The sequence below is a fragment of the Melospiza melodia genome, chromosome 12, assembly GCF_035770615.1.
Source record: "Melospiza melodia melodia isolate bMelMel2 chromosome 12, bMelMel2.pri, whole genome shotgun sequence".
NCBI classification, from domain to species: domain Eukaryota; kingdom Metazoa; phylum Chordata; class Aves; order Passeriformes; family Passerellidae; genus Melospiza; species Melospiza melodia.
Window position 1 is genome coordinate 19,291,056 of NC_086205.1, and position 16,858 is coordinate 19,307,913.

General features: G+C 57.2%; 1 protein-coding gene across 3 annotated transcripts; it reads left to right on the forward strand.

Moving 5' to 3' along the window:
- Window positions 1-7,928: 7,928 nt before the first annotated feature.
- PTMA (prothymosin alpha) lies at window positions 7,929-16,858 on the forward strand. 3 transcript variants are annotated; one of them, XM_063167110.1, is made up of 5 exons: window positions 7,929-8,071; window positions 12,099-12,170; window positions 12,853-12,949; window positions 15,459-15,532; window positions 15,987-16,858. In XM_063167110.1, exons 1-5 carry the CDS (start codon window positions 8,027-8,029, stop codon window positions 16,032-16,034), a joined length of 336 nt encoding a protein of 111 aa, XP_063023180.1. In that variant the 5' UTR covers window positions 7,929-8,026; the 3' UTR covers window positions 16,035-16,858. The 3 variants fall into 3 exon arrangements, with proteins under 3 accessions (XP_063023180.1, XP_063023184.1, XP_063023183.1); XM_063167114.1 differs by having other exon boundaries at window positions 7,931-8,071; window positions 12,853-12,943; XM_063167113.1 differs by having other exon boundaries at window positions 7,934-8,071; window positions 12,856-12,949.

The following is a 16,858-nucleotide window of genomic DNA, read 5'->3' on the forward strand; positions in this document are numbered from 1 at the left end:
CTCCTTTGGCAGCAGCACAGATTTCGATCGGCTTGAAGCAATCATGAAAATGCAGCCTGAACTTCCAGTGACTCACCCAGAGAAGGGAAACTTCCTGGCTTGTGTGTTTGAGCATTTCTGGAAAAACTGCTATATTTGGCATGGAAAATAGGAAGGATTCCTCCAGTTGCTTGAAACGGGAGCAGCAGAAATGAGTCAATGGGCAGTTGAAGAACGTCGAACAAGGACATTCTCTTAAATTATTCATTGTGATTCTCCACATTGTGTATTTTCCTCACAACAGGCTCAACAGTGACAGCCCAGGATGGCCCAGGCTCTACCAGGAAGATTATCAATTTATGGCTCTGACAGCCACCCTGGCACTGCACACTGGCTGTGTGTTATTGACTATGGACATTAGGGGCTGCTCCCCTCTGTTTACCAACAAACACTGCTCCTAAAGGTATGGCATTGTGCTTATCACTACACATTGACCCAGCGTGGAAAATCTGCCAATTTATATTTTCATGACATCAGTAGCTAGAAATGCAGTTCTTGCCAGCTTCAAACACTCTCAAATGTTTCATCTAGTATGCTGGGGGAAAAAAAATTAAGGAACTGCTCTTCTGCAAATTACTGAAGTTGGTGGAGGGGGGAGCTATTTTGAGGATTTCAAATGCATTCTTCTCTCCCCCTTTTTTTTTTTTCCAATAGTTGTCCAAATGGTTATTGAAACAGCTTGTTCATTAAAATCCTGAGCTGGTAAATGAAAATTATTATTTTCAGATCATATTGTTATTACCTAAAGGGAAAAAAAAAAAAGAATAAATTGCAAGCAAAAAAAGCAACAACTTTTTATGAAAAATCTGCTAAAAATGAGAGGGCAGGCAAATATTTTCCATTGGGTGCAATGCCAACCAGCTCCTGGTTAGCGTATATTAAATTAAATATTCAATTTGGTCATGCACTGCTTTTATTGGTGGATAAAATATCGACAAATACGTCTAATGCAGAGAGATGCTTCATGCTGCAGCTGGCAAATCCCATTGCAGCTCCTGATCAGTGCTTTGGGTGGGAAAACCTGTTCCTGTTGTCACTGCACCCTGCAGGGCTGATGCCTGGGATCCATGGCTATTGCATGAGGAGTCCTTTCACCTTGTGACCCACTGATGTCCATCGTGGCTGGGCCAGCAGTGGGTCACCAGCACCTCTGCCATGAGGCTGAGGGCAGGAAGCAGGAGAGGGACTGTTGGGCAGGGACCCTCTCCCAGACACTGGGGCTTTGGTAGTGAGGGACCTCCAAAACAGAAAATGGGACCACTGGATTTAACTTCTTCCAATTTCTCTGCTGAACTTATCCAGTTGCTTTGTGCCTGTAATTTTTTAAGCCATTTTCCATGCTCCCACAGCAAGGAGGCCACAGCTCAGCTGTGACAGGAGAGCTCTCCCTTTCACTGGAGTGGAGCTTGCTGCTATCTGGCCCCACGTTCTTGTACAGGGAAGAGCCAAGCACCCACCTTGATTTGGCAGACTTCTTTCCTCTTCCCTGCTCAGCCCACTCTTTCCAAAGGTGTTGTTCAATGGGAACCACCCCAAGCAGGAGGGTTTCAGCCTGGAAGCAGCAGCCTCCTTCCCCTGGCTCCTCCCTGCTGGGCTGGAAGGTGGCCAGTCCCTCCAGAGCTCCAGCAGCACCAGGGCAAGCTGGGAGATGAGTGGAGGATCACTCCTATCCCCAGCACCCCACATCTTCAGCCCACCAGGAGCCCCAGGCAGGAATGAGATATGTTGGCATGACATCAGAGAGAAGGGTCTTGTCCGGGGCTCTGCTTTGCCTCTCGAATGCTGCCCCTGGAGATTCGGTATCTGCTTGAGACTTCTGGTCCATCAATTATTTAATTCCCTCCAGCCATGTGGTCTCTAGCCCCGAGTGCTCGTCGTCTCTGAGCGCACAGGCCTGCTTACGGGGGGAAAGGGCTTGGGCAGGGGGATGCAGAGCAGGGGCTGGGCAGAGGATTCCCACTGGGAAGCAAAGCAGAGCCACAGGGGACAGGTCCCACCAGCCAGTCTTGAGCTGGACCTTCTTTCCCATCAACCCACTGGTTAGAAGGATGGGTTCTTTTTCTGATCCCTGGGGATGACCCAGAGGAAAGCACCTCCCTGCTCCATGCCTCACTTTACCCACCTATAAAATAGGGCCAAGGATTTCACAAATGATGTGAGCTCCAGTGGCATCCCAAACGTGCATGCAAGACAGCGTTTTGCAATAAGCAAGAGCGTGACTCTCATCCTGCTCGCAAGGGCTACACCACCAATGTGCCTTTAGTGGATCACATAAGGCTGGTGTGTCAAGCTAAAGCAGCACGGCACAGCACAGCACGGCACAGCACGGCAGGCGCAGCTGGGTAGGCAGGACAAGCTGTGACACGCGGGCAGGCGGGCGGCTGGAGCTGGGTAGGTGTGTCCCTGTTACCCAATAAATAACTCAAGCCCTAAAGCAGCCCATTGTAATTACAGGGGCCCCGCGCAGATTGAAAACGAAGAAGAAGGAGGGGAAAAAAGGAAATCAAGGTTCAGTTCTTCCCCAGGAGGTAGCGCTCCATGGGGAAAGCAATAGAAGGGAGCGGTGATTTATATCTCTCCAGAGGAATTCTCCTTTGCAGGGCCGCCCAAGGCGCCGCCAGGTTCAGCTGAGTTTCTAATCTGAATATGCATGAGCCAGTAATTAATTCTCTCTGATACTGATCCAGATTTGGGGTTGGTTTTTGAGTGTGTGCGTGTGCGTTTGGTGTCCGTCTTCTCCCAGGTGTGCTAAGGCACCAAGGAGGGATGAGACGAGGGAGTGCTGGCTCTCCACAGCTGTCCCTGCAGGATGGTAGCCATTGACACTTCAGGGCCAGCTTGGGGCAGACAGGTGGCCCTGACTGGGTGGGGACTTCTGTGGGGTGGCTCTGGGTGGTGTCCTGCTGGGGACAGCATGAGGAAGGGGGACAGAGAGTAGGGCACGAGCAGGGTCACGTGCCTGGGGCTGGTTACACCATGGGGCAATCCCTGCCCAAACACATACCCAGCCTTGGGCACGTGCAGGAGGTGTTGTCCCTCCTCCAGCAGACATTGCAAAGATCCCGTGTTTGTAAAGTGCTGAGAAGAGGGAGGGAGGGAAGAGAATCTTGACTCGCCTCCTTCCTCCCACCTTCCTCTCTCCTTTTAAATCTCTTCCATGCATTATTTGAGCAGTGGGATGGGAGCCCTGAGGAGCGAAACCTCGTCTCTGGCCGAAGGCCCAGGCCTGGGGCAGGATGTGGGTGTGTAAACTCCATGCCATAGGCCCTTCTCTGGGTCTGATCCACAGCTCGTAGCCACAACCAGCCTTCAAACCAGGGGAAAACCAGAAAACATTAATGAGAGAGAAGCAACTGATTTCCAGCTTCACAGAGCCCACACCCTGGAACACAGGTCTGTTCCCCTGGCCCAAGGAGCATGTTGCCCCAATGGCCTGCTCACCCGTCCCTTGAGAGAAAGGCAATAATTAGCTTTCCTGCCTTTAAACCTTGCCATGGGGCTCTGGCTGTCTGTCAGGGATGAGTTGAGGCTGTTCCAAACACAGCCAAGGAAAGACAGGGATGTGAGTACTGGTGCCTGGGTCATGACATCAGCAGTGCTGGCCCTTGGCAGCCAGGAGGAGATGCTGGATCCATTCCTGATGTTGTGGGCTCCCTGGAACAGCCAGCATCCCAACCTGGAGGCTTCCCTGGTCCCCCCACCATGTCCCCACTCTTCCTGTAGCCAGGTGCAGGATTAGCAGCAGTGCTGAGATGTATTGCCCCACTCCACCTGGCCCTGGCTCCTGACAGCACCCATGTGCAGCAGAAAAGGGACTGCTTTGGCCCCACATCTCAGCCAGATAGGGCAGTGGCTTCCCAGAGCCACAGAGAAGCCAGTGAGCATCAAGGGACCGTTGTGTCATTGCCTGCTGGGGTCAGAGGATCTGGAGAGGTCACACTCCCTTTCCCACACCCTCCAGTAACAGGGGATGGCTCCTCCAGAACACTGTCCTCACTCTGGGGCTCTATGCAGAGGCCCAAGGACTGTGCCATGTCCTGCCTCCCACATCCAGCTCCATCCAGTGGAGTGCAGAGGAGACCGACTCCCTACATCCATCTGAGGGATCCCTGCGATGTCTACAGGCCTGGAAGCAGCGGGCTGGGAACAGGGGTGAGTCAGAGCCCGGTGTTGTAACGTGGGGGGCAGAGCGCGTGTTGGAGCAGGGATGGCTGTGAGCTGCAGTGTGGGGCCCGCCTGGGCCTTTTGCAATCCTCTGGGGAAAGGCAAAGTCAGTGTCTCCATCCCTTAATTAAAGTGTGCCACAGGGCCCTGCTCCTGCCTGTTTACGTGGTTCCTGGGGATGGACAGAGGAGCAGCAGCCCGGGACACGGGGAGCAGGGCGGCCTCATCAGCCCTTCCCTGGGCTGGGGCAGCCGGTGCTCTCGAACAGTCTCTGGCTCCAGCAGCCAGGTCTCAGCCTTGACCCCACGGTCTCTCAAAGACACTTTTTGGAACCATGAGCTGATTCCAGTTCTCTACACACCTCCCCTCCCTCCTGTGAGTGCACATGAAGCTCCTTCCCACCTCCCCATCGCCCTTCACACCCCCACTCCTCCCCACCCCCCAGCACTGCTATTCCAGAGAAAACCTGGCCCCCATGTGCAGCCCCTGCCCATCGAGGAACAGAAGGTGACACAGCCAGGATGTCATCTCTGCCGGCTTCACGTCCCGCATCACCAGCCTGACCTAGAAACACTACCACGTCTCGTGCGCCGGAGCCCGGGGATGCTGCAGGCTCATCCCTCTGTTTTTTCCAGAGCAGCTGAGTGACAGTCGCCCCTCCCTTGCCTCTCCGAAGAGCGTAATGAGAATTTCCTCCGAGGAGCAGCTTGCCGCGATGAAATAATCGCCCGAGCAGCATGATCTTCGCCTGGGATTAGAGAGGCTGCTACTTGCTGAGCTAGGGAAACGGCCGGTGAGGAGGGAAAAGTCCTACCTCCTCCTCCGGCACCTCGGCTCCTTTGCCAGAGCAATCGCCTGCCGCAGACGGAGCGAGGTCCCAGGCAGAGAGCTCAGCCCTGGAAACTTCTGTCCCCGATGCTCGGGCACTTTTGCAAAGTCCCTTTCCACCCTCCTCCTCCTGTCTCTGCTCCCTGAGGAGCCGCTCCTCCGGCAGTCCGGAGGGGTGGAGAAGAGGTAAAGCAGCAGCTGCCTTTTACAGGCTACAGTTCCTGTTGTTTCTTTTTGGACTGCTGAGGCATAAAGCGCCGAGCTGAGCCTGCTTCTCCCTGCCTTACGCTCACAGGCACTCGCCAGCCGGTTATCCCGCTGCACAGAGGGACGGCACCAAGGGCTATACATGGATTTCCGACGCGGAGTGGTTTAAGGCAGTTTTGCTTCCACTGCAGGCTTGGGTGGTTTTTTTTATCTCCATCCCTCCCACCACCACCCCCCCGCCCCCTGTCCTCTGTCCTCTGTGAGATCCTGGTGTGACCATCCCTTGAGGATTCCTAAATTCCGAATTTTCTTCCTGAAATATCCCACATCTCATTTTCTTTTTTTAACTCTTCCTGAAACGTGGGAACCCCAAGGCCGAAGGAACATCCCTAGTTTGAGCAGAAGGCGCGCATGAAAGACAAGTTATAGCAGAAGTGATTTTTTGAGGGATCTGAGCTTGGGTGGGTTTTTTTTTTTTTCTTTCCTCTTTCGGACACATTTCGAGACTCGCCGGCAGCTCCCGGCTGGGCTGTGGCAGAGGGCGCTCCAGCCTCCAGCACTGCGAGCAACCTGCCCCAAACCCACTGAGTCCTGTCTCCGGGAACAGCAGCTGCCCTTGTCTCGAACACTCCAAGCGAGAGGCGTAGCCAGAAGCAACCAGAAATCCCGGTTTCCACAGCCCTCTCCTTCCCCTGAGTGCATGGAGAAGCTCTCGCCCTGCTCACGCCCAGTCCTGCCGCCAGGTCAGAGCGGGACATCCGACGTGAGGAATCCATCATCCCCAAAAGGTCCCAACGCGAGAAATCCATCGTCCCAAAAGGTCCCTGCTGACAAAACGCCAGCAGCGCCCGACCTTCGTGAGCGGGGCACTGCTGTGTCGACAGCGCCCGTGATCCAACGTGAGAGTTGCTGGTGGGGTCACAGCCCCTGGGGCCGGGGGACGGCCAGGGCAGGGGGGGGCTGGCCCCGGTACGAGGTCACTCCGAGGGTCAGCGGCCGCCGTGAGGGCTCGGTCGAGCCGGTGCTTCCCGCTCCCGCCCCGCGGCCCTGATCCCCGTCCCCACGCCACCATCTCCTCAGTGCTGCTCCCACGAGGGGCAGGCCGCAGAGGCTCAGGAGAAAAGCGCTGCATGGTGCGCCCAGGCACACACCAGCCTGTTTGCGGTGCTACCGCGCTGAGTGGGAGGGACATTTTGTCCTGGAAACGGGGCCCCGTGTCTGTGTCCAGCCGCCGGGCGCGTGTGGGGATGGGGCAGCGGACCCCGGCGCCATGACGCCTCGTGCCGCGACGCCTGGTGCCAGGCGGTGTGGGGACTACCATGGCTTCTCCACAGCTCTCCTGAAGCCGTAGAGAGAAGAACCCCGGGTCAGCGCGGCCCCTAGTAGCCAGGATCAGCGGCCACCGCCCGCGGGAGCCCCCACTCCGGGCCCCCAACCGGCCGGCGTCAACTCCGCTCCACAGCTCCGCCCCGAGCCGCCTCCGGGTTTTCAAAACTACTTGGCCGTAGACAGACAGGCAGCTCAGCTAATAGGAAGCCGCAAAGCGTCAGTACAGCGTTCGCCTGGCGCTGCTGACCAATCCACACCGTTCGATGCCTATATCCCGCCCTCCGAGGACAAGTTCTGCCTCGGTCTGGCGGCCATGTTGAGTGTGGCAGCCCCGCTATGCTCCATATGGAGGGGCGTTTTTCCCACTCCTTCACCCCTTAATTCGCGCTTTCCACACCGGGGACCATTTACGCGCGGCTCTGTCTCACCCCCGGGGCCGTCGTGGGCGGCGGAGCGGCTCCCAGGGGATGGTAACACCGTGTGGTTGCCCCACGAAGGGCTCTCGGCGCCATCTTGAGTGTGGCTGAGCCCCCTCGCTCGTTGCGTCGGTGCCCTGTTACCCCGCGGTGTAAGGGGGGACCGATGCGGTCGCGGTGCCCGCGGGCGCGGCGCGAGGGGCACGGCCGTATATAACGGGGAGCTGCGGATGGGGAGCGTAGGGAAGCTCCTGGTGCGCTTTAAACCGTGAACTCGCAGAAGGTTGGGAGGGAGCGGGGGGGGGGAGTAGCAACAGCTTGGGTACGTTTTTTTACTGTAGAATAAGCAAACGGGTGGGAATCCCGCATTTCTGCGCGGCAGGCTGGGCGGGCCGCCCCTCCCCGCTCCCCCCAGGGGCGGCCGCGGTTGTTGTGGCCAAAGTTTCCGCGGGGCGCCGAAAACACAGGGAACGAGGGGGGCTAGCGGGGTACCGAAGGGACGGGGCTGCCCCGGGACCACCGCCGGCCCCGTAGGAGCGCGGCTGGGGGAGGGCAGCGCCGGCTCTCCCGCATTACTGTTATTATTCTTATTTTTAACTCTTATTATTTCCCCTCCGCCCCTCCGCAGGCGCGGCGGGAGCTTCCCCCCCCTCACTCCCGCCCGCCGCCTCACACGGCGGGAGGGGCGGGGCGGAGGCGGCGGGGGCGGAGGTAGCGCGGGGGGGGGCGTGGCTCTGCTCCCCTCTGCGCCCGCCGCGCTGAGACCGAGCACAACTCATCGCCGCAGTGGCGGCGCTCGCCGGCTCCTTTAAGCGGCCGTGCCCCATTGTTTGCACCGCGGCCAATGGGCGCCCGGCGGCCGCGGCGCGCGCGGCCAATGGGGCGCGGCGCGGGGCAGCGCGCGCGCCGCCCCCCGGCTCTATAAGAGGGCCGACGGCGCCGCGTGAGTTCCCACTGGCTCGCGCAAAGCCATCTTGGCATTGTTCTGCCCGCCCGCCCGCGCCGCCGCAGCCCCGCGCGACACAGCCCCGCACGCCCCCGCCATGTCCGACGCGGCCGTGGACACCAGCGCTGAAATCTCCGCCAAGGTGAGGGACCCGCCGCCTCGCGCTCTGCTCCACGGCTTTTCCCCCCCCCTCCCCTCCCCCTCATTTAAATTTTTTTTCCATGCGATTTCTGGCTTTTTTTTTCCTTTTTGTGTTTTTTCATCGGAATATTTTTTCCCCCCCCCCTGCCCGTCCCGCCCCCTCGTTTCTCCCCCTTCCCCCTCCGTCCTTCGCGTTGAAGTTGGCGGCGCGGTGCGGAGCCGGTGCCGCCGCGCTCGCCGTGCGGGGCTGCCAGCGCCGTTCCTTTGTCTACAGTGTGCGGGAAACGTGCTCGCCGCCTTTGCCGGTGCTGCCGAGCCCCGCCGCTCCACGTCCCGCGCCCTCCCGCCTTTCCTTGGGACAGTAGCTGGTCATCCCGCTGCGGAGGGGCTCGAGGAGCCGGGGGGGGTATACGCACGGCGGTGCCTCGGCACCCGGCAGCGCTCGCTCATTCAATCCGCGGTGCGGGAGCTTGACAGCCCCGTCAAACTTGTGTTCCGCTCGGCCCCGTCCCTGCGGGGGGATGTGGAGGGAAGCGCTCCGGAACATGCTCGGGTGGGGGGGGCAGTGTCTGTTGTGGAGTTGCTGCCGAAAAGCGGGGTGGGCGGGTGGTTGCTATTTCGGAGTTGCGCCCGGTTGATGCGGGAGGGGCGTCTGCTGTGGCGGTGTTACCCCTGGAGTGTAGGGGGGGACAGTTGTTTTTTTGGCGTTACCCCCCGGAAGGACGGGGGGGGGGGATTTGCGGTTTAGGTAGTGCCCCGTATTGGGAGTTACTATTTCGGAGGTGAGGGGGAGTAGGGGGTGATCCGGAGTTGTCCCGGGGGGGCTTTTGTTATTTTTTGAGTTACCCCGATGGGGGCACCTCCACAGAAGGAGATGCCCCGATGCGCTAGGGCGGCGGGGCTGAGGGTGCCGGCCCTGGCCCGAGCTCCTCGCAACCAGGATAAGTTTGCGAGACGCTGCTGGAGGCGATGGGAAGCGGCTGGGGAGCGCCGGTACCAGCCGGGAGAGGCTCTCCCGGGAGTCCCCGCTGCGGCTCCCGGCGCACGCCTTTGTCTGCGAGCCGCGGCGGAGCGTCCCCCGGGGGGACTGCGCTCCCCGAGCGGCCGCGGTGCGCCCCGTTGAGCCCGGGGCCACGGCCGGAAAAGTTGGGAGGGGACCGAGCCGGGCCAGTGCGTGGGAAGGCGGCGGGGGACGTGCCCGGTAACCTCCTCACCCTGCGCCCCGGCTGGCCCGGGGTCGCGCCGCTCCCGGGGGAAGCGCGACTGGAGGGGAAAAAAAAAAAAATCCGACCGGGAGGAGGGTTTATAAAAAAACAACCAACAAAACGCCGTTTCTGGCAGATTTCGATTTCACTTCTGTTTCCCGCTCCCGCAGCCATGCCCCCATCCCGCCTGCCCAGCCTCCGTTCCGGGGCCGCGGCTTGGTCCCCGCCGCCTCCGGCTCTCCCGCTGCCGGGAAGCGGCGAGGCGGGTCGATCCCCATCCTTCCCCGGGGGAACGGGGCCAAGTTTGCCGTTAACCTTCCCTTGCCCTTTTTACCGCGTGCGGGAAGGGGCCTCGTCTCTGGCTCACTCTCCTGGGAGCGGACAAGGGTCCTCGCTGCAGGGCGGGGGGAGGCGCGCACGGCGGCAAGGTGACCCCCCCACACCTCAGAGAAGCGCGGAGGCACCGGGGCCGCTCGCTCTCGTCCCGCCTCGCCGTCCGGAACGCTCCCGGGAGGCGGGGATGAAGGGGGAGGGGGTTCCCGCCCCGCCTCGGCGCCGCCCCCGGCCGGTGCCGCGGGGCGCCCACCACGTGCGGGCCTGGGAGCCGGAGTCCGCCGCGCCGCCCCCGCCGGGACTACAGCTCCCGGCAGCCCGCGGGGCGGCGCTCTGGCCGCCGGCCAATCAGCGGGACGCGGAGAGTGGCGCGCGGTTTGAATGGCGGCCGCGCGCGTGGCGGCGCGGGGGAGCCCCCTGGCGGCGGGAGGCGCGGGCTGCGGCCCTGATGTCCCCCGCTTCCCACAGGGATCCTGCCCAGGGCAGGGCCGGGGACAAGGTAGAGCTTTCCGGGCCGCTGGTATGTGGCTCTACACCGCTGCTATTCATTCCATAGACAAACAGCCCTGACACACCTATAATTAGAGGCTGTGTCTCAGTCTCGGCGCCGGAGCAGCCCTGCTGCCTGCACCGGCCCTTGGTCTGGACGCTCCTGCACATATCTGTTTGTGTTGGACTGGGAAGGGAAGAGGGGGAATCTGATGCTCTCTGCAACCCTGTTGCTAGCACAAATTTCATGACCTGGCATCGTGATGGTGGTTAAACTGAGAGCATTTTCAGTGATGCAGGAAAGGTCAGGGCTGTAGTCTGTCCAGCTGAAATGCCCAAGAATGAGTTGTTCCTTCACTGGGAGAATTGCTTGCATTTTGTGAACAACTTGTTTTAAAAGGGACTGTTGGGCACATTGGGAGGTGGAAATTCTGACTGCTTGACTTGTTCTGTGTTTAACTTGGGTACTGCTTTGTTGCCCTCGTGCCCATGTCCTTGGTGTGATGCAGCAGCTGTAGCCCAGTGATGCATAAGAGGCCAAATGGTTGTGATCAGTCTCCAGGGAACAGGGCAGTGGAAGCCACTGACAGTGTAAAACTGTAGTGGAACTGGGCAGTGTGGAGGAGGTGGCCTGGGATTTGTGTGTAAGCAGTGAAAGGAGGAGGGATCTTGCATGTATGATTTACTCCAGACTCCTGGGTTGGTTTGTTTAGGTGAGGTTCGATCAACAGGTGTTGTCCCCCCTAAAGCTTTCTTCCAGGAAAAGTCTTTCCTCCGTGCACTGGCAGTCTGTCGGTGCCTCTGGAAATGGCATCTATTTAAGTAACCTGGTGGTCTAAAATGCCTGTGCTGCCTCCCCAGCACAGTCTGCAGGGCGGTAGAAACCCTCCCAGAAGGGAGCAGTGGTCGCCCTAGCAGGGCCAGGGCCGTGCTGTGCTCTTCCCTCCGTGTTCCCGCGAGGCAGCGGCTCCCTGCCGGGGGTGACAGACCCGCGGCACCGCCAGCTGCAGAGGGCTGGCAGGAGGGGGAGAAGCCACCGCAGTGGAGCAGGAGCTTCCAGCAACTTTTAAACACCTCGTGGTCGCTGCTGAAGCCGCTGTGGCTGTGCTGCTGGCCCTGGGGAAGGGCCTCCCTGCTTTCCTTGGCTGGGGTAGCGCTCACTGTGCTGAAGGATCTCGCTCCAGCTGATGGAGGAACAGAAGGGGAGGAGGATGCAAGCAGAGATGCCAGTGTTAAATCCAAGTGTTCTTAATGCGGGAACATAAAGTTGGATCCTATCAGCCTGTTTGCTGAGCGACTTGGCATGACATTTTGACAGTGATCAATAGCAAAAAACACACAAGCTCCTGCTCTGCTCGCGGTGGAGGCTTGAACCAAACTAGCCAGGCACGGCTCTTGGAGCAGTGTAAAAATAGACTTCTTCCCCCACCCCATCCTGTTACACTTCAGGCTGTGAGCTGGATGCTGGAGCCTCCTCTCTGCTGCTGTGAGAAAGACCAGGCGTGTAATGTTTGCCGTATGATTTTCGCTAGGCAGGGCAGGGAGCACAGCCTCTGCTGATGAGTGCCAGGGATCTGTTCCTGCTGGGGAGGCTCTGAGCAGCCGTGGTGCCCATCCTCTGGACAGGGCTGCCGGCTCTCCGTGGCATTGCAGGAGCTTGCGTGGACTGTGCTAAGATGGGCAATCGGCCAGCTCTGCTGCTGTTGAGCATATATGCAGGCAGCCAGCTCTGTCTGTTTGGGAGCTCAGAGGTGAAACAGAGCAGTCTCTTTTTTAGAGGGCTGCTCTGGCAAGGCTGACTTGGATTGAGATTCGCCCCCATGTTTTCCCGTTCCCAAGGAGGAGCCAGAACGTGGCGACCAAATCACAGAACAAATCTGTATGAAGAGAAACCAGCGCCTGCTCTCGCTCTCAGACTGTGTTTTTCACACCTGATCTGCAGCTTCTCTGACCCAGACACCTGGAATCGGGGTGACTTCTCTGCTTTTCTGCTCCTTCCAGGATCTAAAAGAGAAGAAGGAAGTTGTTGAAGAAACAGAAAATGGCAGAGATGCACCAGCCAACGGCAATGCTGTGAGTATGGCTGCAATCTGCTGGGAGAGGCAGTCTGTACACTAATGGCTTTTTTCTTCTCCTCTTCTTGCTTTTGCTCCAAGTTTGTCCCTAGCACTGTTGAGAGGGGATCCCTGTAAACAGCAGCCCTGAGCCCTGCAAAGCCCTTCAGCCTTTGGTGCTTCACGTTATGTGGACACTCCCAGCCTGTGGGCTGTTCATGTGTGTGCAGAAGAGAAGGGCTGGGCTTGGATTCCCTCCCTGACAGCTGTGTGAGGCTGTCCAGTACCAGCCCTTCCCTAGGCAAGGATAAAGAGGAAAAAAAACTTAAAACCCACTAGGATTTACAATGTTACAACCAGTTCAGCTGGGAAATACATCATATACAAGTAAACTGGTTGGTTTCCTCTTTTGAGGTGCTGGGGGGAAATCACTGTGCCACATTTCAATGTGTCATGAGAGCCATTACAGGCTTTGTCTCAAAGCTGCAGCCAGCCCCAAGTTACTGTGGGCTTGATCCTTTGTGCCTGGGCAGTCTGGGTTGTGTGGAGGCAGACAGAGGGTGGGATGTGCGCCCATGGCTCCGGTGGGCTGGTGCTTTGCTGTCGGCAGGAAAGGTGGGAACACCCATTGTGCTGAATGTCACTTCCACCTTCTCCCTTTCCCGGTGCATTTTTTTTAAGTGATGTTTTGTCTTGCCAAGGAGAACGAAGAAAACGGAGAGCAGGAGGCTGACAATGAAGTAGACGAAGAGGAGGAGGAAGGCGGTGAAGAAGAGGACGAGGAGGAAGAGGGTGATGGTAACTTTGTTTGTTCCCCAGCCCCATCCCACGGCGGTGTCCTGCTCTGGACAGCAGGCTCCCGGCAGGCGAAGGCGAGCAGAGAGCGGCATCTCCCCCTCGTGGCTGTGGGCAGAGCGCTCCCGCCAGCCAGGCTCGCTCCTTCCTTGCTTGCCTGAGCTGCCACTGCTGGGAGTGAAGTCAGCCTTGAATCCCTTCCAGCAGGTTGAGGGCAGATTCCTTCCTCCCTCCCTCGGGCCAGACGGCACCTTACCGCGGCGCTCAGTAAGCGCATTAGCCTTCCGTGCGAGTAGTAAAGTCTGCCCTTGACTCCTGGGAGCGCAGTCACTGCTGCACACACCAGCACTCGCCACTGGGACAGGGACAGCCCTGGGTGGCCTTGCCTTGGCCGAGGCACAGAGGGCGTGTCACCCTGCTTGTTCATGGAGCAGCGTGCTGAGAGGCCCGTGCAGCCCTCTTTCCCAGGCTGGATGCCATGTGGAAATGAGCAGAGGAACCTGTGGCTCTTACCTGATCCTCCATCTGGAGTAGATAGCTTTGCTTTGAATTTTCTATGGCTGCAGTGTCCTGTGTCTTCCTGACCTGACCCAGCCTAGAAATGGATTCTGGCAGCAGTCACTTGCCGAATCACTTCTCACCCTCCCTGCTATTATTTTTTTCCCAAGATCTGCTTGGATGAATAACATTGTTTATTTTTATCACTTGTTAAGGCTGGGAGAAAACCTTTCTTGTTATGCTGAGATGAACTCAGGGCCCCTGATTATCTGTTACTAGGTTAATCCCCTGTGAATTTTTGGTTTACGTTCTGACCTACTAACCTGCTGGCTTGTTTTGGGGGATAGGGACAGGGCTGAAAATTTAATGACCATTAAACCAGTGCTCATTCTGAAAGTGTGAGCTGGGAAAGCCACCTCCTTTGGGGTAGCACTCGTCTGAGCAGCCTGCTGTGCCCTTCAGTAGGAATTGGCTCACTAGGAACAACTGGGAATTATGATCCTCTTTACCTTGTGGCTTTAACCCCTGAGGACAGATGCAGCACAGCTGTGTGCTGTCCTGAGCCCATTTACCCCCAGCATTACTTTAGGGTGGGTGAGATGGGGCACACTTGGCTCTCCCTTCTCTCGGGCAGGAGCAGGGAGGAGGATGCGTGTGCTGCAGGCGCGTGTGTGGGGTGGAAGTGTTGCTTGGATACTGCTGTGACAAACCCGGGGAGCTTTGGTCCCGCAGTGCCAGCCCTGCTTTCCCAGCTCACCGAGCGCAGGCACGATTTGGCACCCGGTGCCTCGCGGGGATCCGGCACAGGCTCTGACTGCTGGCACGGGCTCTGTCCATGCTTGCTGCCCTTGGGCGATCCCTGCCTGAGAGCTGCACCTGAGCACTGCAGGAGAGAGATTTAAAGGCAGCAAGTCCAGCTTGCATCAGCTTTTTTAGCCAAGACTTGCAGCCAGACTCCTGGGGTTTGACAGCAGAGGAGAGCTTGAGGGTATATTTTCCTCTCGCATCTCTCCATCCCATCTCATTATTTGCTTTGCTTAAAGCAGCTCAAAGAACTAAAAATGCTCCCAATCAGCTTGGCACTGTCACCTGACCTGCCGGCCAGCCCAGTGCATGTGATGGCTGCTGGGGTGTTGATCCATCGCTGGGAGCTAATCTTGGCCCTTCCTGCTGCATGGGCCACACCGCAGCTGGGCACACGTCAGGAGGGGCGAGGGGAGGATGGGCTGACCTTAATCCCCACGGCTGTCCAGGCTGGCCATACGTGTGGCTCATGGCGGTGGTTTAAAGCCAGCTTACTGGCCTTAACTCTCTAAGTTATAGTAGGGTCTCCTGTTACACAAGAGACTTGTCTCGGCAGCTGAGAAGCTGTTCTGCCTCTGGGCTTGCCCCTGAGCCCCCAAAACTGGCCAAAGGTGGTTGACTCCGTTGTTCTGATCCACTGGCCTATTTGAGCTCAAAGTGGGTCAAAGCCTAGAGCTTGCTGCTCATCCTCCTGGCTGGCTATAAGATAAGTTGGAAGCATTTGTTTGCTGTTCTGATAATTAGAAAGTGTTCTGACTCAGAACTAATGCGTTCTGGCTCTCTTAACTCATTAAAGATGGACTAATAGCTGCGAAGGGAAGCAGAAGTAATCTGGAGTGGTTAGGCAGAGCAGCCACTGGAAAGAGTTTGTTCCTCGCTCTTTTTCCCCCCATTTTGCAGTGATTTCGGCACTTATGGTAGGCGGTGGTTTTGTCATCTCACTGTCTGTGTTACAAATGCAGTGTGAATCAAACTTGAGGCTGCCAATCCTTACTTTCCCTTTGGGCATCCCCCAAATGACCTGACCTACCAGAAAGCCACAGTGTCCTCTGTCACCTCTTCTGAGCAGAGTCTGTGCCACCTGGGTAGCTGGGGACATGCCATCACAGTGTGGGGGTGTGCCAGGATTAAACCCAGAGGGGAGATATTTGAGGTGGTACTGCAGCTCTCCCAGAGGGTCTCACATTTCCTCCCTTTGTACTCCATGCAGGTGAGGAAGAGGATGGTGATGACGATGACGAAGCTGAGGGAGCCACAGGCAAACGGGCAGCTGAGGATGATGAGGTGGGAAGAGTAGGCAGCCCCTTAGAGCCACACATGTCCCCAGAGGGCTTGGGATGGGGGAGAGTGTCAGTGGGGCTAGAGGGGCTGGGCTTAACTCTGGGGCTGGAATGCTTTGCCTGTGTGCTCCCCATGTCTCTCCAGGGACACAGCCCAGTTCTGTTTATACACTGGCCTGGTTAGGGGGGTGTCTGCTCCTGCCCAGCCGAGCCCTGGCCCTGGGCTGGGGAGACCTGGAATGCTCATGGCAGGCCTGGGTGGGGGCACTCAGGGGCTCCCTGAGAAAAGAAGATTTTGCCTGAGGGAGGGAAACACCTGTGGTGCTCAGACCTTGTCCCTGAGGCATGAGAGGGACCCCAAACTCCCCAGCCTCACTCCCTGCCTGGGGGTGACTCCTGCCTGCCACCAGCAGCCCCAGTCCCCCTCCCCTCTCCTGACAGCTTTGCTTTCCCCCTAGGATGACGACGTCGATCCCAAGAAGCAGAAAACCGATGAAGATGACTAGGCAGCAATTTTTTTTTTTTTTTTTTTTTTTTTAAATAAGGAGGAAAACAAACCAACAAAAAAGGCCAGCGCGTCCTCTTCACCCTTGGGTCTCCCCTGGGGACCCCCGTTGCAGCCCCCTTTCCCTCACACAGCCCTTCCTCCCCCCTCCGCCGTGGTCATCCTCACCAAGTAGAGTGAACCCCGTCCCCGCCCCCCGGCGCGGCGCTGCCACTCAACGAACATGGAAATGATTCGCCCGTTAGCGGGGAGAGAAAACCCCCCTTCCCCACAAACCCTCTCCCCCCCGAGCACCAAAACTTCAAGGCCCTGCTTTCTTTCTTAAAAGTACTTTAAAGGAGAATTTGTTTGTATTTTTTATTTACATTTTATATTTTTGTACATATTGTTAGGAGGTCCGCCATTTTTAAGTGATCTCGGATTGACCAAAAGGGGGGCTTTGAAGTGTATATCTCTCTTGTTACCTATCTCTGACTTTACTTGTGGTGTGACCAGGCCCAAACCATTATCTCAAAGGAGAATAAAGCAAAACCTTGTAAAAAAAAAATTAAAAAAGACAAAAATGCAAAAAAAAAAAGAAATTACAATCTTATTCTGAGCATTCCAGTAACTTTTTTTGTGTATGTACTTTAGCTGTACCATAGATCGTGGTTTGTATGAGGTGGCAAGGCCAAAGATAAAAAAGGTTTTCTTTTTTTTTTTTTCTGTCTATGAAGTTGCTGTTTATTTTTATTTTTTCTTTTTTTTTGGCCTGTTTGATGTATGTGTGAAACAATGTTGTCCAACAATAAACCGGAATTTTATTTTGCTGAGTTGTCCTAACAA